General features: G+C 44.4%; 1 protein-coding gene across 1 annotated transcript; it reads right to left on the bottom strand.

Moving 5' to 3' along the window:
- Positions 1-880: 880 nt before the first annotated feature.
- g3bp1 (GTPase activating protein (SH3 domain) binding protein 1) lies at positions 881-20021 on the bottom strand. The gene is made up of 12 exons (XM_083785381.1): positions 19880-20021; positions 16280-16397; positions 15400-15481; positions 14367-14540; positions 13683-13773; positions 13452-13545; positions 12128-12413; positions 10720-10818; positions 5594-5714; positions 5331-5456; positions 3570-3679; positions 881-2509 (listed from the first exon to the last, which is right to left on the bottom strand). Exons 2-12 carry the CDS (start codon positions 16372-16374, stop codon positions 2267-2269), a joined length of 1521 nt encoding a protein of 506 aa, XP_083641507.1. The 5' UTR covers positions 16375-16397; positions 19880-20021; the 3' UTR covers positions 881-2266.
- Between the last annotated feature and the right edge of the window lie 5604 nt (positions 20022-25625).

Below are 25625 nucleotides of genomic sequence, written 5' to 3'. Positions count from 1 at the left end.
ACCCATTCTGACCTGAGATCAGATTCTAAAAATGTCAGTCGCTCTTCGATTTTTCAAAAATAGCAGACCTACAAGCTCGTATCGCGCCACTCGGTGGCGCGATATGAGCTTGTAGATCTGCTATTTTTCAATAGCTAAAGCATGACATGATGCCAACACCAAAATGGGTGCCCGGTCAGAATGGGTTAAGAGAGGAAGCGCATTTCATTTCATTGTTGGAATTCTCTCTCTCTCTCTCAATAAAATATCTTAAACAATTAAAATCTATCCAGCTTAAATGAGAACTTTGTTCCTTTCAATTTATACAACTCTACAATTGGTGATAATTAACAAACATAGAAATATATTTTTATGAGAATGTAAAACAATCGTTTGGGATCATGCCATCACTATTTGCACAGGCTGTCAGGAATGCAACAATCACTGCAGCACAGCTTGCTGAACCTATAAAGGAAGCAACGCATTTTGCCAAGACAAATGAACAGCTGAAAGGCACTTCTTCACAACGCCACAGAATACTGCGGTGTAGTGCCAAGGATGAGAGGGTAGGAATCAATGCTAATCATTTAAATGGGACACACTTGTATATCTTCCCGAGCACTCTGTGCATGACAACAAACATTCACCACAGAGCAAGTTGAAGAATGAGTGCTTTTGTTAAAACGGTAGAAGACTAATTTCCAGTGGCTCATTGCCCACATTTGTGATCAGAATACACATTACAATCCAATCCATACGTGCTGCGTTTACAATCCATTAATTTAAACGTACTGTATTTTGGAGTTGCATTCAACACTTTTAAAGGCAACTTCCAAAACATTTAGACAATATTTGTTAAATTAACAGTTGAACGTTTAAGAACAAGGATCAAGAGACAACATTTAAAACAATACATCACTTTTTTTTTTATTTAGTTCTCTCATCAGCGGGTGAGCTTGATATTATCTTACTTGCCTCTTTTACATGACAAATGACGAAGTGCATTGGTAGGAGAAGGCTAATGGGACTTTGATACATGCTCCGTAAAATGCATTCAGACATCCAAGATTCCACATATAAGCCGACAATACTCATAAAAACCACAACAGCTTCGCTTCTTGACCTGACAGAATAAAAAGATAGACAGATCGATCGCTAGATACAATGGTGGTAGCAATACACAGGATTGCCCAAGCAGTAAAAGTACACGTTCCTTTAAGAAACAGGGAGAGAACGCGAGAACCTAACGTCTGGGTTTTTAAATCCCCAATTCAAGTAGTATTTTTCTTACCCTTTATGTGTTTGCGTGTTTTTGAGTTTGTTTGTTTCTTAACAAATTCAAGTTCAGCATGGAAAATAGAAGAAAGACCCCAAAAGAATGGAAACAGAAAGAAATGTCCAGATTGTATGTGTGGGGGAGGGGGTGTGTGGAGGAAGAGGACAAGAGACAAGGAGGTGGAGTGACATTCTAGAATCCTGGGATTGGAAATGAAAAAGCAGTGGATAAGGCCTGATTTATACTTTGTTGCGTATCAATTATTTTCTTTTGATTAATCGAGAAGTGCGTTTTTTATATACATTTTTGTAATACTTTGTCGTACAGTGTCCCGCAAAGGCAGCGACAATAGCCCACCTACAAGCGCACAATGTGTTGCATTGCATTGTGAGGTTGTAGATCGGCTACTTTGCCATTTTGTACTCGATTAACTGTCGCACCCCTAGTTGCGGGCTAGTGTCACCACGCGTTGTGAGCTTGTATTTCCGATGCGCAACCAAGTATATATCATGCGTAGGGAGGAGGAGGGGGGGTTGGGGCAGCCAACATCGTTACAGAGATGTCGAGTGGCTGGCGACTTCAGCAGGAGCTGGTGAGGACTTGGCGCTGGCGGAGGGCTCTCGACTACAACCTGGGCTCAATTACTAACAGAAATCCTTTCAGCATACTTATTCACAGGGTGTCTGCAGGAGGGCAGGGTGTGGAGGAACAAACAGGACATGCCCACAGCATCGCAGATGGTCAGAGTTCAACTCGTTTGTATCAACGTGGCTTCCTCCTAATTTCTAGACAATCTGGATACATGACGCATGATAATTCCACGTGTAAACATAATTCAACTAAACAATATTGTAGACAGATTTTGTCTAGATATCATTTCCACCCTCTTCCTCTAACCTGGCCCAATTTGCTCCCCACCATACCAGATCAAAGAAACCAGAAGTAATCGAATCCATTTCCAAAATAAGTCAGCTCAGATCGGAGAGCCTAGCCAAGCCCACAGACGGTGCCTCACTGACGGGGGCCAGAGTATCGACCCTCGCCGGGGCCTGCGCCCCGTCCAGAGCCGAAGCTTGGTTTCTGTGCCATGCCTCCACGGGTCGGTGGGCCCCGCGGTCCTCCCCCTATCCTCTCTCTGGGACCCCCAGGACCACCTGGACCCCTGGGCCGGATGTCCCTCCTGTCTCCCTCCCTGGCGGAACGAGTCTTCTTCTCCTCCACGTTGAGACGCACATCACCACGGAACTTGATTGGCTGGAGGAGCGAAGTGAGGAGACATGTGGTCATTGTGGTGAGGAGGACATAGAAACACACAGAGACATGTGGTCATTGTGGTGAGGAGGACATAGAAACACACAGAGACATGTGGTCATTGTGGTGAGGAGGACATAGAAACACACAGACATGTGGTCATTGTGGTAAGGAGGACATAGAAACACACAGAGACATGTGGTCATTGTGGTGAGGAGGACATAGAAACACACAGAGACATGTGGTCATTGTGGTGAGGAGGACATAGAAACACACAGAGACATGTGGTCATTGTGGTGAGGAGGACATAGAAACACAGTGAGGAGACATGTGGTCATTGTGGTGAGGAGGACATAGAAACACAGTGAGGAGACATGTGGTCATTGTGGTGAGGAGGACATAGAAACACACAGAGACATGTGGTCATTGTGGTGAGGACATAGAAACACACAGTGAGGAGACATGTGGTCATTGTGGTGAGGAGGACATAGAAACACACAGTGACATGTGGTCATTGTGGTGAGGAGGACATAGAAACACACAGTGACATGTGGTCATTGTGGTGAGGAGGACATAGAAACACACAGTGACATGTGGTCATTGTGGTGAGGAGGACATAGAAACACACAGTGACATGTGGTCATTGTGGTGAGGAGGACATAGAAACACACAGTGACATGTGGTCATTGTGGTGAGGAGGACATAGAAACACAGTGACATGTGGTCATTGTGGTGAGGAGGACATAGAAACACACAGTGAGGAGACATGTGGTCATTGTGGTGAGGAGGACATAGAAACACACAGAGCCCTAGCCTTTTCAATGTGTTGAGGTCTCAGTTCATACTAGTAGAGCAGAAACAGTTACTACAACATTACCTCTCTTGTATACAGTATGATTTTTCGTCCCTTTCTACTGAACATTTGACTCTGCCCATCACTAAATTCTTGCATTATATCTATCTCTCATCACATACAATATTGAAATTCGTGGGTAACATTACAATTGTTTATTTTGCAAATTTTCCAAAAGAAGATTCCATGCATCATCAGTATTATTCTTACCCTGTTGTTGAGGATCTTCTGTACAGGTTCCGAGTCATCAAACACTACGAAGCCAAAGTTAGGCAGCTTCCCACCACTGTTGATCCTGAGCTCCAGGACTGTGCCGTACTCTGTAATGAAGGGGTTACACGTCACACGCAGGGCATGAACAAATATTTAAAAAGGTACAGTGAATGAAATTAAATCAACGGCTCTTTGTGACGTCCCAGGAATCATTGAATGAGCATTTGTACTAATTTTCTGTTAAATATATTGTGGATTATTTTTTTAAAGATGCAAAAAGGATAGTACAGTTTTAAAGGTAATATTTCTAAGTAACGTTTTGTTAAAAGAAGTGTGTAATAATACCTCTATATTCCCCTAATCAATCCTGCCTATAGGTCTCCCTGTTACTTGACAAGACAACCAATCATTTGTAGGCCTATTTTGTTATGCCTGGTAGCTTTTCTCTCTCTGTGCTATCTGTTGGCTACCATTCAGCAGGGAGGCGAGGCATCACTCTGCATTCAGTGATATCATAAAGTATGACAGGAGTTGCAAAGTACTTGGCTGGAGAACAATATGGTTCGTAGATCAGTAGCCACTAGCCAGTAGGCTGCGTTTGATGATGGAGGTCAACTGTACACCACACGTCCACACCGCAGCGACCACTGTATCCAAACTCCAAATGGAATATACCGGTACCCTTTTCTTTGCAGACCTAAACTGATCTCATATATGGCCTGTATGTAATCCAAATGAAGGAAATTCATCACCACGACTGAGAACTTTAATCCATGAGTTTAGGTGATTTTAGCATCAGTGTCTTTATGTTCAGCACTAGGCAAATAAAGCAAATATGTATTACTTATAGGGTTGGGTGACGATACGAATACATCGTCAATCGCGAATATACGAATCCAATCGCCGAATATTTTTATTAGGCGATTTTTCGGGACGATTTAGCCCAATTAACCTGTAAAGTGTGAGCAACATGTGAATCAATTTGGGCCAGCAAGCGGCCGGGTGGAAATCCCCTCCTCCCGTTATAACGGTATGCTCCCACAGTCCCCGCACTCAGCAGTCAGCAGCATCAGGGAACGGCACTTACGGCAGCCGCCTGCCAGTGTAAAGGCTGGGAGCCGAGGGAGGCTGTAGCCTACATGTTGTTTAAGCTCCGGAGTCCAGACCCATGCAGTTTAATAATATACAGTCACAACAGAATGCACACTGCTGTCTCGTGTCTCATCACAATGCCTCACCCGTGAAGTCGGGGGGGAAAAATAAAAAAACAGGCTGCTAGTGTTAGTATAGGCTTATAGCTTAGCGTGTAGCTACTGATTCAACACACTGAACTTCATCTCCGCCTGTAATCCAAGTTTTATTGACAACGTGACATCAGCGCTGCAAAAATAGACAGATCTACAAGCTCTCAACGCGTAGCGAACGGCACTGCAAAAACAGGCAGGACGCGATGCCTTGAGAGCCTGTGGATCAGCCCGGCCGCAGCAGCTTGTGGGCTCCGCTGCTCCGACGGACCGGTGCGGGGAGGCAAGGGAGCAAGTTACCCTGGCTGCGCAGCAGAAACAGACTGATCTACAAGCTCTCAATGCCTAGCGAACGGAGCTGCAAAAACAGGCAGGACGCGGCGCCTTGAGAGCTTGTATATCTGGCTTTTTTGCGACCTGCAGTGAGCTGTTCTAACATTACTTTTATGACACGAATACATCGTCAATCGCCGATTTTTGGTCAGACGATTGGCGATTGAAAAAAATTACTTACGTTCAAAGAACTCCTTGAGCTCAGCCTTGTCCACATCGTGAGGGACGTTTCCTACAAACAGTTGGTGGGCATCCGGGTACCTGATCACCCTTCGCACCTCAGCTTGTCCCTGCTCGCCTTCCCGCTCTGAAACAGAGATCATGGATATTCAACTGACCAACGCGGGTACATAGGCGGTACACCGCGTGGAGGAAATAAGCTCTTGGGACAGTAAAGTTAATTTTACCCTGCATGTGTTAAGCAGTGTGTGCTGCAGTGTGTACCTGGCCTGGGGCCCCTGTGTACAGTTGGAGGGCCTCCGGGTCTCTGTTGGTCTCTTGGTCTCTGGTCCCTCTGTGGTCTCTGTGCTGTTGACTGGGCCTCCGACTTCACCTCCACTCTGGCCTGAAATGACAAATCCTCACGTAAGATTTTTAGATAAACTAAATGCGACAGGCTCGCCAGTTGGAGACAGACGACAGCCAAGGTTTCTTGATCACAAAGTTATTTTTAGTTTAAAAGAAACTCATACGCTGCTTGCCATGATGCTATGGTACTAGATCTCAAGATCCTGCAACTGGGATGTGAATTCAGATGAGTTTTATGTGACGTGTAATGGCCCATTTATTTTATTTCAACTCAAAATTGCAACAACCTTTTCTGGAAATTGATAAATACAACACATTCTAGCTGAAACTGACGAGGAATTTCCATCAGCTAGACTCATTTGAAGATCATTCGAATACATTTAAATTAGTCTATACAGACTGAGCTTTGAAGCTCGGAACCATGCTGTGAGAACGACAGAACTCAACACTTGACTCTGTCGTCCTGGGATCTATCCTCACCTGTCCCCCCCCACCCCACAACCCCCCCCCCCCCCCCCCCGTCTCTTCCTTTGTCCATACTTGGAGATCAGGAGATCAACAGAGCCCTTCTCATCCTGTCCCTCCCCCCCCCCCCCTTCCCCTCTCACCTCCCACCCCCCTGTCTGCAAGCAAATGGTGCCTCTGGGTCCACCTTGTGGGTGGGACTAAACTGCTATATAAACTGTAACTCTGTGCTTGTATCGTTATGCCTGCTTGGGAGACCTGCCTGCGTGTTGCAGCATCCGTGGACGGCTGTACACGTTAAATAAAGATCAACAAAGGGACCTTGCTTTCCTCCTGATTCCTCTTGACAGACCTTCAAGCCTGGTGATTCCTCACGCGTTTAGAGTGTGTAAAACTGCCATTTCAATTGGTGTCAGAAGTGGGATCCTGTGTCGTCTGAGCTCCGGATGATCAAGCCGACTGATTTATCCATCACGTCAACGAACGCCATCTACAGGCTGCATCTACGGAGTTCAGCGCCAGGATTTTAACAAAACCCGTGGCTACACTGAAAACGGTGAGAATTTTCCAAATTCCAAAATTCCTGACAATTGAAGTGCTAATTATAAATTCTAAGACCATATTTTGCCAACCTATCTATTGTAATAGTCAGGTATGCTTGATTCAAAATACAGCAGCAAGCCTAGCCTAAGAAAAGAGACCTTGCATTAAGCCAAGTTTGCAAACGCAAAGACACCTTGTTAACCTTGTTGAAAACAACATAAAGAAAACATAAAGATACAGCGTTTTGCATTAAGTCCAGTAAAGAAAGAGAAGTAAGTTTGTAAACACAAAGACACCTTGTTATACTGAGAATAGCATAAGAACCTTGTTGAAAACAACATAAAGACATCTTGTTACTCTCAGATAAGACATAAAGATACCGTGTTTAGACCAAGTAAAGTTTGTAGCACAAAGATTACCGTGTTACATAGATAGTCAGTATGGGAAATAAAAAAAGTGCGCCAGTGGCAGAAGACAAAGAAAGATGGTCTCCTCTCATGAGCGGGATGGTTGCAAAATATGGTCCAGAAGCATTAGACTACCTTGATGAGTGGAAACAGATGGGGTTCCCAGAACAAGGCTCTTTAAGTATAAAAAAATTGCTTGACTTAGACCGACTACTAAAAGATGCTGAGAAGAAAATGAGAAAGAAAAAGTCAGTTAAAACGCACAAACTTGACAGATGTGACCGCCACAGAAAAATATTTTCAATGTGGATGGAGGAAGCACAATTTAGACAACGGGAGAGTCATATGAGGGAACTTCCAAACATAGATTCTTTGAGGGAAGAGAGCGGGCCACTGGCTCCTCAGAATTCTCCTTTGTCTCCTCCACAGCAGACCCTGGACCTGGGCTGCCTGGGCTCCATGCGGGCCGGTCAATCTGCCATCCAGCTACAACGGACGGCTGTGGCTCTTGCTGCGGGCCTGCAACCCTCTACTCCAGCAGCGGTCCTGATATCCGCTGCGCTCAGCCTATTGAAAACTGTTGCTGCAGACCTACAGCCCTCTACTCCAACGGCAATATTGGTGTCCACTGCGATCAGCCTTCTGGAGACTGTTGCTACGGGCCTACAGCCCTCGACTCCAACGCCAATCCTGGTGTCCGCTGTGCTCAGCCTTCTGGAGACCGCTGCAGGCCTGCAGCCGTCTACTCCAGCGGTAATCCTGATATCCGCTGCACTGGGCCTATTGAAAGAGGCTCGACACAAGGAAGGCTCCGCTCGGTCCAATGACACTGCTAAGAGCCGACGTCCATCCTGCACTGGCATCCCTGGCCCAGAGCTGGCCAACAGTGACGATGCGGACACGACACGGAAACCACAGACCTTGCTTCCATCTGTGCATCCGTCCACCCCTGGCAGCCATGGGGGGACAGGGCCCCATCGCAGCAGTGTCATCATCACCCAGGGCAGCACACCGCCACATGAGCAGGGAAGAAGAGGGCCTGGGACAGCGAGACGCGCACAGGGTGCATCAGAGTATTGTCGCCTGCCGGGCGGGGTGCCCACCTCAAGTGAACTTTGTTCTAACCCATGGATGGACCAGGAGGACGGGGACAACATACTGCTGGCTGACATACAGTGCCCCATGGTAGAAGTAGCCAATCCGCACGGCGATGTAATGATGGTGCAACGCCTATGGTCTCCAGATGACATAGGCCAATACGCAGCTACACTGAAAACGCCTACTGAAGTGGGAGGACGCCGCTGGACTAAAGAACTGCAGGCCTTTTGTCGTACATACAGACCTACAATGAAAGAAGTACTTGACATCTGTGCCAAGAATATGGAACCTTCAAAAATGCAAGCAGTCCTAGATGTCGCCCAAACGTATCAAGATGAGAGGCCTGTCCTTGTACAATTTGAGGACAATCGCAGATACATGACTGCTGTGGATGCAGTGTGTGAGAAGATTATGACGCTCTTCCCAACGATATTAAATCTGACTGAAGTGCAGAACTGTAAACAGGGCAAAGATGAAACGATCAGTCAGTTCCGCCACCGCCTGGAGGAATCCATACTCATCCACGGAGGAGGAAAAGACCAGAACGACCCGTTTGCCAAAGCCTTTCTGGTCAGCCAGCTAATAAGCAACATGCATGAAAAACTCTCTAAGCGAGTGAAACAATCTCTCATTGGCTACAGAACAGCTGATCCGGCCGACATCATCAAGCACGCAACTCATGCAGAGGACGTCGAAAACGAGATGAACGAAAAAGAGAAGAAACAGGATAAAAACAAAGCCGAAGTCCTCCAGCTTGCAATGATGAGCGCTGTCACTATGCTGTCAAAAGACAAAGAAGAAGCCTGCGACAAGAACGAAAACAGAAGACATCATATGCAGAGAGAGGACAGTAGGGGCTATTACGAACACAATCCAGTCTACCATTCATCATCCGAGGGAGACCACAGGGATGAAGAAGATTTTGGACACAACAGAAGACATCATATGCAGAGAGAGGACAGTAGGGGCTATTATGACCAACGCAATCCAGTCTACCATTCATCATCCGAGGGAGACCACAGGGATGAAGAAGATTTTGGACACTGGGTGCCAGGGGATAGTGGACAGGATAACTGGAGCCGATAAGGGACTACGCTTCCAGACAAGACTACAAACCGCCGGTCCAGGTTATGCCCCCATTACAACCCCCCCTGGAGGACTGTCCTACCTGTCATTTGCTCCACTAACCACACACACACACACACACACACACACACACACCTCCCCCTACAAAAAAAAAAAAAAAAGAAAAAGAAAAAGTGGGGGTATCACTCGACCGTATACCTGGAAAGAAAATATTGTTTGGAAATATGATGTTTTCTGTTTATTTGTTATGTTGCTGTGCTAAATACAGGTCAAATTGATTCAACAGGGTACTGTATTAGTATCATTTTTAGGGATTTCTTGGTTTATTTGATTGCCTAGCCACGATTGTTAAACCCATGTGTCATTATTTTGCTTAGCTCAAATATGTTACAAGTACTCCTATTTTTTATGTATTTTCTTCAAATGTATTATGATGTATTATTTTGATATTGATGGAAAATTCACAATTAATTGTTTAATTAAGCTGTTGTTTAATTAACAAGAGGAAGGATTTGACGAGGAATTTCCATCAGCTAGACTCATTTGAAGATCATTCGAATACATTTAAATTAGTCTATACAGACTGAGCTTTGAAGCTCGGAACCATGCTGTGAGAACGACAGAACTCAACACTTGACTCTGTCGTCCTGGGATCTATCCTCACCTGTCCCCCCCCACCCCACAACCCCCCCCCCCCCCCCCCGTCTCTTCCTTTGTCCATACTTGGAGATCAGGAGATCAACAGAGCCCTTCTCATCCTGTCCCTCCCCCCCCCCCCCTTCCCCTCTCACCTCCCACCCCCCTGTCTGCAAGCAAATGGTGCCTCTGGGTCCACCTTGTGGGTGGGACTAAACTGCTATATAAACTGTAACTCTGTGCTTGTATCGTTATGCCTGCTTGGGAGACCTGCCTGCGTGTTGCAGCATCCGTGGACGGCTGTACACGTTAAATAAAGATCAACAAAGGGACCTTGCTTTCCTCCTGATTCCTCTTGACAGACCTTCAAGCCTGGTGATTCCTCACGCGTTTAGAGTGTGTAAAACTGCCATTTCAAAACCACCGAGGACTTGCCACTACTTTGGGTATTCCAAATAAAGAATTTCAATCACTACTGAGGCTAAGGCTCCAAAGCCTCATCATTAGGCTTAATATTGTGATGGTAGATGGACAACTCAGGCATTACAATATACAAATAAGCTTTAAACAAATAAGATGCTAAATAGAACAAAGCTGATGTACTGTTGATCTAAACCAATCCTATTATACATTCTGTGTAGTGGTTCTCAACTGGTTTCAAAGTCCTGAAAATTCAGGAAGCAATATGTAAAATAAAATACCAACACTCTAATAAAGGTCACATTAAGGTCATGCTTTGGGTCTGGAGAATGGATCAAGTTGTTTAGCAGATTTGGTTTTGTACTGAGCTGACTGTTGTCAACCTACCGGTGCTGTGACTTTGATGACATGAGGGGAGATTCCCGATACTGGGACCGCCCCGCTGGGAGGAAGGTTCTTACTGGTGACTGATGCCCATGAGAACGGCTGCAGGTGACAGGGGACAAGTCAGAACTGGACCCCACACACTAGTTATACATACAAAGCTCAACAAAATGGAAGTGTTTTGATGAGCTGAGCTCAAGCAAACAAAATAAACGAACTAATGCAAAACAGCCTTATACATAAAAAAAAGCAGATTCAGATCAACTATGAAATCACATGTGTCCCCCACAGGGCTCGAGATTAACGGCGTGCCGACGTCCCGGGAACGGTAAAATATCTATTTGGGACTTAAATGTATCTCATTTGGGACGGTTTCGGGACGAGAGGAGTTTTTACACTGAAAATGCGCATTTCATGTGCAGCGATGAGCAGCATGAGACCAGCAGCGCTGACGTCAGTCAGACAGTTGACAACAACGAACGCACACACCATCATTCACCCAAAGGAATCCTAGGAATTATATTGCTTTTGCCCCGTGGATGGGACATTTAGATTTAAAGATTTAGATTTAGATCGGTTGGAAGCATGGATTAAACCATGGTTGTGTGCTACAGAAAGGTTCCATAGGGACATGGAGCTACACTACACCAACGTTTAACGTTAGCTTCCATGCTAGGCTTGCTAGCTGGCATAGACATTAAATAATATGTTGGTATATATCCTCTGAAGCAACAGATGTTTTCTAATGCTCAGATTGTTCTGGAAATGCTGCCCCAACACTGGAATGCACACCCCAAAACGCTCTCATTCCACAGTTTTTATTGTTGATTTACACCAACGTTTTATAAGCTACTGTAGTCACTATTCATTGATTCACTGGTACACCAAAATAACAATCCATTTGAAAATAAATATCACTGTTCTCAGGTCGAATATTGATATGCGATTAAAATGTGATTAATTTAGATTAATTAATTACAAAGCCTCTGATTAATTCGATTAACATTTTTAACCAAGCCCTATTTTTCATCTGGGAGCATTTTGACTGAAAAGAAACATGACCCCAAACAAATAATGTACTGCATGTATTCAATACATGCAGTACATTATTTGTTTGGCTTAATTGTATTGCTATTACAATAGGAATACAGTTATTCATTTCACAATTTGAGTGGTGCTTTTTTTGCACTTTTCCCGGGACGGTATACATTTACTTCGGGACGGTTCAAATTGTATTTTGGGACGGTTCCGGGACGGTGGTGAAAAAAGTTAGTCTGGAGCCCTGGTCCCCCATTAGATGGAAAGAGATGAGTCCTGTGTTTGTAACCGCATACAATCTGCATAAATGATTTCTAGACACAAACTGGATTTAAAACATATTAGCGTCAGACATTATAAAATAAACTCATACCCTGTTTTCCTCTAGAGCAGCGGGGACGGGATCAGGTGAGGCTGTGGGGGCGGGGTCTGCAGCGGGGGTGGGGGCAGGGCTCTTTGTGGGCTCCTCAGCTGTGTGTGACTCTGGCTGGGGTTCCAGCAGGGTGTCTGCCTTCAGCTCTATGGCAGCGGGCTCCGGCTCCTTCTCCACCTCAACCTCCGGCTCAGGGCTGGCCGCCACAACCACCTCCTCCTCCTCCTCCTCCTCCTCCTCTTCCTCCTCCTCCTCCTCCTCCTCGCCTGGGGCAATTGGCTCTGAACTGCAGTGGACGAGGAGGACCAAAGATTAAGAGAGAACAGTCAACAGTGTTTCCTGCAGGAAAAAGCTTTGGCATGGTGCTGGGCGCGGGGGGGCCTTCTCCAATAATACTTGATTAATTAATAAGTATTATTGCTCTTGTATTGCTATTGGAGACACTGGGGGGACACTGGGGAGGCACTCAGGGGGACACTGGGGAGGCACTGAGGGGACACTGGGGAGGCACTGAGGGGACACTGGGAAGGCACTGAGGGGACACTGGGAAGGCACTGAGGGGACACTGGGCACTGGGGGGACACTGGGGAGGCATTGGGGAGACACTGGGGAGGCACTCAGGGAGACACTCAGGGGGACACTGGGGAGGCACTCAGCGGGACACTGGGCAGCCACTGAGGGGGACACTGGGCAGCCACTGAGGGGGACACTGGGCAGCCACTGAGGGGGACACTGGGCAGCCACTGAGGGGGACACTGGGGAGGCACTGAGGGGGACACTGGGGAGGCACTGAGGGGGACACTGGGGAGGCACTGGGGAGGCACTGGTCGGACACTGGGGAGGCACTCAGGGGGACACTGGGGAGGCACTCAGGGACACTGGGGAGGCACTCAGGGGGACACTGGGGAGGCACTGAGGGGGACACTGGGCAGGCACTGAGGGGGACACTGGGGAGGCACTCAAGGGGACACTGGGGAGGCACTTGGGGGGACACTGGGGAGACACTGCAGGGCAGACACTGGGGTGGCACTTGGGGAGGTACTGGACATTTCATATCACACACACACCATGATTCACTAGCCCCCTTCTTTTTTTTTGGCAGCTTGGCATGGCGCGATTTATTTCAAGCATGGCGCAGCGCCATGCCAACAACATTGTGCAGGGAACCCTGGTCAAGTCTGCAACCATTATCAAAACTAATAACATGAACGTTCGACAACCTGTTTTCTATTAAATGGTTATTTTAAAGAAAGCAAATGGGGGACAAACTGGTAATCAACCATAACAATACTCAGTAGTCAATGAATCCTGCTGTGATACATACCAGGGTGTCTGTTCGTAGAAGGTTGCAGACTCATCCTGGGCCACCTCAGGAGAAGGCACCGTCTCCTCCAATTCCTCTACCTCGTCCTCAGACTCTGCAACACACCACCACAAGGGCATGGTTCAGTTACACAGGTTTACTCCCTGACTTTACCTTTTGAATATGAAATATTTCCAAACCAATATAATAACTATGAACCCTAGTGTTTTAATCACAGTAAATGGATCTCACCTTCCGGGGGTTCTGAGTCCGAATCTCCAAACACCTCATCTTGGTAACGGAACACATCATTATGAACATAGAACTTGTTTGCTACAGTGCCCTGCAGAGACAAAACACCAGAGTTGATTAGGATTATTAACATTGTAACCCATTATGCACAACTCCTCAACTACAGGAAAGTGATACTTCAGGAAAAGTAGTCCTTGGTGGAGAACAAGAAACGTTGAGGACCCCTTATATAAACCATTCGAACAATTTTAAAATGTGAATCCCAGTGAATGAGTGTCACACTGCATTATTAACATTAAAATGTGCAGATTTATATATATATATATTAATCCATCGGGGCCTCAGGGCCCCCGGGGGTTGCGTCGCCCCCCGAAAAACAACACAAAACCCGTTTTGAATATATATATATATATTGCTGCTTATCAGAAATAGATATTAAAAAGTTAAATGTAAAGATATTTGAAAATATGTTTTCATGAACGTAAAACTCCAAGCTTCCTTACTCGGATTTTGGGAGGTGTAGTTTCAGACTATATAGAATTCAGAGATTGTGGAAAAGTTGTCGGACTACGCGAGACAGCCGAGACTAGGGTTGTGCTTCCTCCAAGTTGCTCTGGATTACAATGTGGCCATAATGTCTAGAATGTGAGTATTGTGCTTTGGCATTACACCACAACCACCCACCTCAGGTGCCAGCACGAAGGTTTGCATGAACTTCCTCATAGGCTGCATGTTGTTGGAAAGCTCTCCCATCACCTGCACCACCACGCCCTCGTTTAGTGTAGCATGGGCATCCACGTGCCTGATCTTGGTGTGGCACTCTCGGAAACTCAGGGCCATCACCTTCTTATGGATCTCCTGGAACGGAAGAGGGCAAAAAAATCAAATCACTTGCTCACCAACTTAATGTGGTGAGCAAGTGACTCCAAATTTGGTTAAGCTTTCAGCCCAATCCAGGCTCCATTCAGTTATATTATATCTAGGCCTAGGCCTAGATTAGATCATTTATCTTTCCATTGCCACAACAATATACAGAAAACATATTTTGGACATTGTTCGAATAGTGATTAATCATGATTAATTCATTTTTAAGCTGTGATTAATCAGATTTTAATTTTTTTATCGTTTGACAGCCTTAAACCCATTGACGCCTGGTGCACATTTGATGCCGGCGAGCTCTCTGTGTCTCATCAGCTATTGCTATAACTATTTAAAAATAATAATAATGAATCAGAATTTGAAGGTTTTCAGAAACCTTAGGTCAGGCCCTAGAAGGCGTTCCCAGATTCGGCCTCAAGCATCACTGGGTTAATATATCATAAGCCTTTTATATCAAAAAGTATAAATGTGAAAACACCCACATGCAGACACAAAGACCAACCCTCTAATGACAGCATGCCTCCCGCAGAGCCACACAATAAACTCAAAAGAGCAGCAGAGAATATTACACAAAATTCCACAGGTGAATAAACACTGACAGTGTCACAAACTAAGGACAAGATAGTGAAATATGGTGTTTGTTATCTAATGTATTGGGTGATGATTTACAAGGGCTGGCCAAATTCAGGTCTGATGGCAATGCCAATGTGCTGTTATGGCATGTGATGCAGCATTCTCTTTATGTATGAACCCTGTGTTGGGTATGTGGGGAGCTTAAACATTGTTCAACTCTATATGTAGCTTAGTTTATCTACTGTTTGTGTGAATTGGGACTCACAGATTGTCCGTAGACAGGCTCCACAGGTTTGCCATGATTGTCCAGGCCTCCGTGCACATAGGATGAGTTCTTGCCATAAAACCTAAAAAAAACAAAACCGTTTCATAGAGTCCAGTGGTCAGCACTTAAAAAAGTAACACAATTGTTGTTCCTTTTTTCCCATAGCTTTGTTTGATTGGCTCAGCAACAGAGCATATGAGCGGAGTGGACTGGGAGCGGTGCGGGACAACTTTGAATTGAGCGTGGAACGAAATGTGTCAGAGCGGCTTGTAGCGGAGGACCGTCCTCTGCTCCAGGCCGCTCCAGTCAGGGCTGCGCACCACATGTTTGAGCATGCCCCAGTCGCATGGATTGTATATATATATATTTTGACAACATGAGCGAATACTATAACGAACGTGACAACAGCACCCTGGAGCAAGGAGCTGCATTTTTCCCCACTACGCTCGTATGCCCTGCTCAGCAGCAGAGGTGTTGTGTTTCTGTTTCAAACCAGCTGTCAAGCCAATCAAACAACACTATGGCACCTACTGAAAACGTGTTACTACAGTTATGCAGTGCCAAATTTGACTTGTATACACACTTGTTTTGTCTCCTGCCATTCATGGTGTACAAGCGAGGGAGTAATATAAATACGTTATGCATTGAGAAGCAGGCAGACAATTTAACCACTTAAAACCCTCTATACTTAGTGAAACGGACCCGAGTTGCTCTTAAGCTTGTGTGCTTTTATCTTTAGTTTTTTATTTTACCTCTACACCAAATCTCTTCGCCGAAAATAACCGATCTACAAGCTCACAATGCATCAATACCCCCCCCACCCATATAGGGATGCTGGGGTTCAAGTGGTTAAAAGCACTGCTTCACATTATGATCTTACCTGTGCAGGTAGTCAGGGGCCTGGTTGAGTAGTGTGTAATACTGTCGGACAAACTCCCGCCCGACCAGCTGGGCACTTGGCTTCTCCATCACCATTTCTTTGGTCAGCTGGAAAGAATCTGCCAACAAGGGACAAACTAGGTCAGCCGGGAGTGTATATAAAAGTCTCTATTCTGGTACTCATACATCACTCTTGCAATCATCTCTCGATAAGAGTCTCCGCTAAATAACCAAAATGTGGGCTAAATTTAACACTATCCAAATATTTGTACGTGTTGCAGTTGGTTATGATTCAACACCCATTTTAGGTAACCAGTCACTGCTTAGAAAGTCTTTTCCATTATGAAAAAAGATAATGAATGGAGATTGAAATAGACAATAGTGATTTTGGACTAAATGCACCAGCCTGTATTTGGTATTGGCAAAGTAAAATCATGTTTAAGTGTCTTTTGGTCCAATCCAAAACTTGAATCAGTTCCAGAAATGTACTGAGCTGGACATCTGATGATGACACACGAAAGAAGAAGAAGACTGCTCAGGGGCATCATGTATTTCATTATATAAAGTATTAAACATCGCTCATTATGTCCATGCTCCTTTTCTTTTTTTTTTAAGATATTATTTTGCGGCTTATGCCTTTTATTGGTTTTTTGAAGGGACAGACAGTAGGCTGACAGGAAGCGGGAGAGAGATGGGGTAAGACATGCAGTAAAGGCCGTGTGGGGCTCGAACCCGCGGCACACTGCGACTGGATTACCAGCCGGGTGATCAGACAGTTACGCCACCGCCTGGGCCTCCATGCTCCTTTTCAATCAAAATCAAAGGGCCAATGGTGTCAAAAGACGGCGGGATTGTGTGTCGTTTAATAACAATGCGATTTAACTTTCAGACTTGTTTCATGTCCATCTGTTCAACTAGTTTTCCCTTATCTCAAGGTAAACATTGTGTCTCAGTAGGAAAAGGGTGTGCTGTGTATATGACATGCACCCCCCCCCCCCCCCCCCCCATGTCAATTTGACTCAAAGGAGTCAATAGCTTGCCTTTTGATCACACAGAAAAACAACATATAGTCGTCACAATCAAAAGCAATAAAGTAGATCTAACAACTCACAAGCTGGTGTCAAAATACATGCAACACATTGTAATACAGTACAAACACACTACCATAATGTCGGAGTCACCTACAGAATGCTCCACAACCCAGTTCTATGCAGCACTGATTCTAAATCTTAACTAAGCCTGGTGCTAGGCTCGTTTAACACGAGCATTGATTAATAATGGTAATCGTTATCATATTGGTTATTACTAATGCGATACAAGATGAATTTAGTGCAATTAGTAAGTAAATGTGTTGCCTTTGGAATAGGTTTCTGTTGTGAGCTTTGAGATACTTTTAACAGCATTCTTTTTAGCATTCCTCAAAATGACATACCAGTTCAGTTGGGCAGTGGGCATCTCATACAAAAGGAAAAGACTTACTTCACAGATAGTGAAATACAGTGTGTAGTAGTGCACGTTAACAAGTATGATGATATTTCAACAATCTTAAATATCAGACTAATATGAGTCCAGTGAGTTAGTTAATAATCAACTATGTTCTTATGTTGAGCACAACCTTAACTAACATCCACTTTCTGAAGAACATCCACCCTAAAAGAATGTGGTTACGGGAACAGCCTAGAAAACAATTTAACTGCTGACATTTTTACAAACTACAGCATTACTTCAACATCATGAGATGCCTGGTTCTGGCCATGGGCGATACTGTCAAGTCAACGTACAAATTTCTGCATTATCGTCTAATAAACAAATATTGACACAGTTACTGAAAAGCTATAATATATCGTATCACAAACCGTTTCACAAATCAATGTATGGTGGTATGATTACAACACACATGAATGGCAATATATAACTGCACTTGGAGAGAAAAGCACAACACATTTGATAAAGCCTTTAACATTTCATAAACGTTAGGATGACACATGTCCCAACAATCTCAATGCACCTTGTCTTACAAACCTTAGTTTAGAATGGTGCAACCAAACTGCACTTTCACAATAAATAGGAGGACCCTTACTGGGCTGCCTGCAGTAATGTCTTACCTCTATTGTTGTAAGTGACAAGATTTTCCACTTTTTTAAACTACAATTCACAACACTGAACACTACCGAATACATATTACAATTACGAACGATAATGACATGAAACAGCAAATCACCCACTGCCCATCCATAGAAAACTATTGTGTACCTCAGAAAATAATCACATCTCAGTACGGGACCCGCCGTAGTGCCAGGCAACAGGACCTTTTAGGCCAGTTAATGGACTATTTAACCACACCTGTTCAGTGTTCACACCACTTTGCATGGCCATCTGCTGCTTTGGCACACTTAGCAACCAACAATACACAACAAGCTTGATCCCCACCTGCCTACCTACCTAACAACCACCACCATGATAATAAGACACCGACTCATTTTGGAATAGATCAGTTAATTGGGCGAGGGAACCTACCAAGCCGACGAGAACGCGAGCATGTTGAAAATAAATCTCCTTCAACTATACGCTGACAACTGAACAACTAACCGTTTTGGGATTAGTTCCTTTTAATAGACATTTCAACTAAAGGCAAATGAGGCAACTTGTAATCCAGCACGCAGCCATGTCAGGAATGGATGAGGCCAAAAGGAAAAGCATGCAGGGCAGCCATGGAGACAAAAGGCCACGCCGTGCCCACCACACTATACCAGAGACCACTGATCACCAGGCATCCTACAAAATGACAACTTTTAAGCCCGTGTGCACGTCAATATGACTGGCTCACATAGAAGCCCAAGTGGCTATCTCGCTGGCTAACGGTTTAGCTAGGTGCTGCAGCTGGAATGAATGGACGGCCCAAACTAGGACACCCAGATCCAGCACGTGTCCCATGCAGTCACACACACAGCCCTCCAATACAGCTATAGCTAGCAGGCTAGATAGCTGCCCTGGCTAATGTTAGCGACACATCAACGCAGTTAGCAAGCATACTAGGTTAACAAATGGTTAGATAAATGGTGGGGGAGACTAATCTTACATAATAACCACATTATTACTACAATGCAATCTACCGGGATGTAATCTAAAAGGCGGCACAGACAAGCCCCACTGACTGAACGAGCATCAACAGCCAGGATGGTTCACTTTGATGCACGAGCCTTTTGCCCCGCAAAAAACCCAACAACTGAACGTTTTATATGTATTTCAAAGTGTCCACGCGCGTGGAAAAGGTGTCATTTCGTCGAATGAAAGACTGGTGTAATAAAGTAACCAAGTGCCTGTACGAGGACATACAGTACGAGTGGTATAGTTGGACGCCCCTGCCGGCCGGGGCCCTGCTTAATAGACTGATGAACAATGTGGACATAAAAGCATGAAGCAATGTACCTGTAACGGTAACTTATATGTTCACATTAATAAACATGCAATGCAACGCGTAATTACATTTTACTTCACCCAAAACATCCCTTTTTTCGCTCCACGACGAAGGACCCAGTTAACTGAGACATATTCATTTAAATACGTCCAGAGAGCCAATAAACGGTGTCTGTTCACTCACCAGAGGGTCAGATAATCACAAAAATGACGTCTTTTTTGTTAACGGATTAGTGATTTCTTTTGAATCACCTTCCCGGCTCACTCAGTCCGCTCCAGTCAGGCGGTGGGGTCGACTAGCGGCTTCACACAACGTGCTGCTTGCTTGCCGGTCTACTCGCGCACCATCAGTGTTGCCAGATTTTGTGAGAGAAATAAGCAGCAAGGGCTATGAAAACAAGCCTAAAAGAAGTTATGGATGCCACGCGTTGTGAGCTTGTCTGCTGTTTTCAACAACACAAATCCAATCCATCCATCCATCTTCAACCGCTTATCCGTAGTCGAGTGACGGGGGAAACAGCTCCACCAGAGTGCTCCAGACTTCCCTCTCCAGAGCAACATTTAGTGACTTCCTCCTGGAGGATCCCGAGACGTTCCAAGGCCAGTGAGTCGATGTATTTCCTCCAATTGCGCCTTGGTCTGCCCCGGGGTCTCCTCCCAGTGGGACGTGCCTCGAGGACCTCCCTAGGGAGATGCCTGAGAGGCATCCTAACCAGATGCCCGAACCACCTAAGCTAGTTCCTTTCTAGGCGAAGAAGCAGCGACTCTACTCTGAGTCTCTCTCACGTGACCGAACTTCTCATCCTATCTCTAAGGGAGATGCCAGCCAGCCAGCCAACTCATTTCGGACGCTTGTATTCGCAACCTTATTCTTTCGGCCATGACTCACACTTCATGACCATAGAGGGCGCAGCCAGACTTTGGTGAGAGTAGGAACGAAGATTGCTCTGTAGTGTAGACAGAGAGCTTTGCCTTCTGGCTCAACTCTCTTTTCATCACAACAGTGCGGTACAGTGACTGCAATACCGCCCCTGCCGCTACGGCTGATCTCCTTCCTCCCCTCACTCGTGAACAAGACCCTGAGATACTTAAACTCCTTCACCTGGGGTAATGCCTCATTCCCTACCTGGACTAGCCTGATTGTCAAACTCTGAGCCTCTAGCTCGTGTGCTCAGTCGAGTGGGCGGGGTCTATGGGCTGGAAACCAGGCTATACCTGGACTGCACAAACCACCGGTTTCCTGCTGAGAGATTTGGAGATTGATCCCAGCCGCCGTACACTCGGCTGCAAACCGGTCCAGTGAGAGCTGAAGGTCTTGGACCGATGGGTCCATCAGGACCACAAAGTCAAAGTCAAAGTCGTACAATTAGTCACACACGTTTGTTCTTCGCATTTGACCTATCACTTGGATCGGTGAGCCGCAGCGTGCGCCCTGCTTGGGAATCATTAGTTGATTTGACCCATTGATGCTGAGTGGCATGCAGGGAGGCATTGGGTCCCATTTTTACAGTCTTTGGTATGACACTGCAAAAAGCAGTGATGCATGCAGGTTTATGGTTTTAGCAGTTTTTGTATTGACCTGTACCTTCCTTGAACTGTAGCCATTCTGCAATCTGTTAATATAATTTTCAATCAATCAATCAATCAATCAATCAATCAATCAATCAATCAATCAATCAATCAATCAATCAATCAATCAATCAATCAATCAATCAATCAATCAATCAAGCAAGCAAGCAAGCAAGCAATCAAGCAAGCAATCAAGCAACTTTACATTGAAAGAAGCCCAATGTCGCTTATAATGAGCAGACATGGCAACACTGCACACCATGGGAACCATGATGGGAACAACCGAACATGGATCCCACCCCACCAACAGCCAGCCAATCATTACATCTGAACAAAAAAAACACCCGCCAATGAACTGCGCTCACATGCAATTGTCCCGCCCCTTTCCCCCGACCGCTCTCTACTCTCTACCGTGTTTGTAATCCGTCGTACGACGGCGTTGCGCGGCTTAAAATAGCAGATCTACGAGCTCACAACATGTATCTCACGCGACGCGTTGTGAGCTTGTAGATCTGCTATGTTTTTAGGGGGGGTTCAATGCGCTATCGTACGACTGAGAATAAATTAAGTCAAATAATCATAGCAAATAAATAAAGCATACCAAGAGAACGTGACGTCACACCATGATTGATTGATGGTTACCTTTATTAACAGTTTGAATAAGCACAGGAAAGTATAGTTCAAACTAGTGTTCAATGCAAGGTCTGCTAGCCTATTAGACGATTAAAAACGGCCAAGAAAGCTTATGCTTGTTTCCATTGGGGTCCTTCATTTTTGTGAAAACCTCACAAGATGGCGCCACCTGTCCATTAAAACTCAATGGAGGGGGGGGGGGGGGGTCGCTTGATATGACTATATTGTTCATTGGACAACATTAGCAACTAGGCCTACTTACGCCTGTTAGATTAAATCATCATCGACATTTTAACTATGACATGTTCTGAAATCCCAAATGATCCCAAAACGTCGCTTAAATAATTTCAATTAATGAATTAATTGTTTTTTGGCTATACCAGAGTCTATATAGCCTACATACTGTTGTGTGTTTTTAGAACATTATGAATACAATTTACATTTCTGTTTGACTTTGGGCTTCATAAACAAAAGGTAAATTTAAAGGTGTATACATGCAGGGCAGCTATGACAAATTAACATAATTTGACATAATTTAATATTATGGACCTTTTTAACATGAAAATGATTATGACAATTATGCAAAACATATATTGTGATCTAAAACAATTATGATTTAGGCGATTGTAATCGCCTAATAGTGGCAGGCCTCATAAGAATGATAAGAGTGTGATGGAAGCTGGATGTGGACATGTGGTAGACCTATAACATCAATGATACTAGGCAGCTAGGCTACTAGGCCTAATAATAGCAATAGACATAAAATTGTGTGTTGTGTGATAATGATAATGATAATGTCCATGCATGGGTCGTATGGTCGTCACCATGTACAACCCAGATTCGGCACAAACAAGGGACTAAATTATTTTTCGCTCCTATGCCACCAAAATGTGGAACGCCCTACCAACAGTCATTAAGACATGTGAATCCCTTGACTCCTTCAAAACCGCCCTCAAAGGGCACCTACGGATGGCTGCAATTCGAAACTGGCCTCTGTAAAATCTGAATCCCCCCCACCCCCCCACCCCATTTTCCCTCACTGTATATTGTATCTTTTCCCTTTTTTGCTTCCCATATGATGAATTCCTGTTCTGTTCTTTAGCTACATAGAAATGTCTATTTGTATGTCTCTAAATGTTTGTATGTCTTTAAATGTTTTGATGAATTGAACAATGTGGACCCTGTTGTAAACAAGTGTAATGCTTAATTGGGTCGTCCACTCACAGTTGACAGTCTTTGTATTGAGTTTGTGCTTAAAATGTACTGTAAATTCTACAAACTGTTAATAAATATTTCAATCAATCAAAAAAAACAGCAGATCATCGCTTTCTTTCTCTGCATCTGCCTCGGTCACTCCAACCTCATGCATGGCCAGCTTGCACAGCATCCATAAACCTCCTCTTTGGCTTTCCTCTTCTGCCGCTTTCCTGCATGGCAGAGCTCTGAATCTTCAGTATTCTTGATCCTTCTCCCAATATTTGTAGCCTACTTATTTAAGTCTTGAAAAAATGTAAAAAGTCAAACAAAACATGCAACATGTGACTGACTCTTCTTTCATGAATTGAACAATGTGGACCCTGTTGTAAACAAGTGTAATGCTTAATTGTGTCGTCCACTCACAGTTAACAGTCTTTGTATTGAGTTTGTGCTTAAAATGTACTGTAAATTCTACAAACTGTTAATAAATATTTCAATCAATCAATCAAAAACTCGTGTAAAGGCCTATTATAGTACAGACTACCATACAAAATACAAAGGATCGAGTGAGTCATTGATTCCGTTTGGTTAAACCTTTATCATTATAAATGTATTTTTCTTGTATTTATTATGGACAGTGACAGTTATTGAATCAGAGTCAGCACGATCGATGGTCCCTCGATTCCCTCCGGGCTTGCTTGGCTAATGGCTACAGCCAATTCATAGTATTGTCGTTTCTGCCGTTTGGCTGCTTACCGTATACAAGTTACAACATCATGCCAAATACATGCCAGGCATATTATAGCCTATATGCCAAATACATCCACAATACATTGATGGTGAAAACGTAGCAACAACAATCACCCACCACCAGAGGGAGACATAACCCACCTTGATTAAAAAACAAGCATCTGTTTTTGAGCAGATGAGTCATCAGATTTCCTCTGCTGATTCTCTGATTAGAAGTCAGCCTCTCAGTACATTAATTGAACAGTAGTTTCATAACAGCATACAATACAATACAATAGACTTCTGCAACAGAAGAGAACACAATGGTTATTCTATTCTGATCTTCCATCGAAGATGGAATGTGCTCTTCTCTGGACCTGAAAGTTTAAAATGTCTTCAGCTGAGATGCAAAGGTCACCATATCCGTGTACAGGCCATCTAAACTTCTCAACTGAAACTCACTGCAGAAAGATGTGTGATATCAAGAAATCAATGATGCTTCCACTATGCTAGTGAAATTCAGGATGATAATGATAGACAGCATGGATTCTTCTGGTTCATTAATTTTAAGGCCCTTGTAACCCATGTAAACACGAATATGCACACAACACGTGCGTGCGCGCACGCACACACGCACACACGCACACATGCACACACACACACACACACACACACACACACACACACACACACACACACACACACACACACACACACACACACACACACACACACACACAGCTTTTTCAGAAAAAGAGAGAGAGAGAGAGAGAGAGAGCAAAGCAAAGGAGGTAGTTGAGAATGTTCTTTCCCCTCATGTCTCATGTGGTGGAGAGCTGAGCAGAGAGGATAGGGGGCGGGGCGGGGCTTGGGGCGGGAAGGTTTTCCCAGCCTTTGTGGGTGAGGCCTCTATACAGTTGTTCCAAATTCCTGACGCTATAGTGTCTGGCTGAACGGGTACAGATGGTAACTGGGTGCTCTTTCTTTCCCGGCCCAGTCACCCTTGAGACCGATATTCCCCACAAACAACTTTGTGCAAAGCAAGTGTTGCATTAGCGGCCTATAGTCCAAAAGCTTGACCCTGCGTCTAAAATGTAGGCCAATGATGGGCAGCAATGCCGATCATAAAGACGAAATTTGGCTGAAATTAAATAATAATTTATAATATAATATTAATTAATTATATTAATATTCTGGAAACACAGGCTTTGTTTTGGTTTAAAGTAAACTTAAGTGTGTATAGAGTTAAAGTGTGTTAACTCCTGCACAAAGACAGTTTCTAAAGGAATTAGCAATGCACATCGCATTGTCTATTGCTCTTACAGTACACTCTATTGAACCTATACATATTTTGCATGTGTGTTCTTGTGTATCTTGTAATTTAGACCAAGTATAAAGTCAGACTTTATGTATAGCAGACTGTATAGTATACTATCAGCATGTTTCACATGTCAGTTGTGCTTAACAGGGAGATTTTTTTTAGTATCACAAGAAAGCAAGATAGGAGTAAAATAATGTTTGCTGGGCAAAATGTTGAAAGTCTCTTAATTTGTGAGTTGGCAAGCCTTTTTGTGATAAAAGATTGATGTGTCCTGTAGTCACTCATGTTGCATGCATCGTCTATAGAAATTCCTTTGAATGAGCAAAATGGAGATATGAATGCGTGCAGAGATTCTTCAGATATTTAAGTATTTTATTCGTGGAAAGAGTTCTATTGTGCTCTCGATAATGACAAAATAAAGTGTCAGTAAAACAAGTTAAGAGCAAGAAAGTTTTCTCAGCCTGCGAGATTCTTTCCTCAT

This window comes from Protomyctophum parallelum (genome assembly GCF_964188405.1).
Source record: "Protomyctophum parallelum genome assembly, chromosome: 16".
Lineage (NCBI taxonomy): Eukaryota > Metazoa > Chordata > Actinopteri > Myctophiformes > Myctophidae > Protomyctophum > Protomyctophum parallelum.
The sequence above is the reverse complement of the archived record's forward strand: the minus strand, read 5'-3'. Positions and strand labels throughout refer to the sequence as shown.

Coding starts and splice junctions, on each gene's coding strand:
- g3bp1 (XM_083785381.1), bottom strand. CDS start 16,374: ATGGTGATGGAGAAGCCAAGTGCCCAGCTGGTCGGGCGGGAGTTTGTC. Junction 14,541..15,399: donor AGCCTGTCTACGGACAATCT/GTGAGTCCCAAT, acceptor CTTCCGTTCCAG/GAGATCCATAAGAAGGTGAT. Junction 12,414..13,451: donor TTCTACGAACAGACACCCTG/GTATGTATCACA, acceptor CGTCCACTGCAG/TTCAGAGCCAATTGCCCCAG.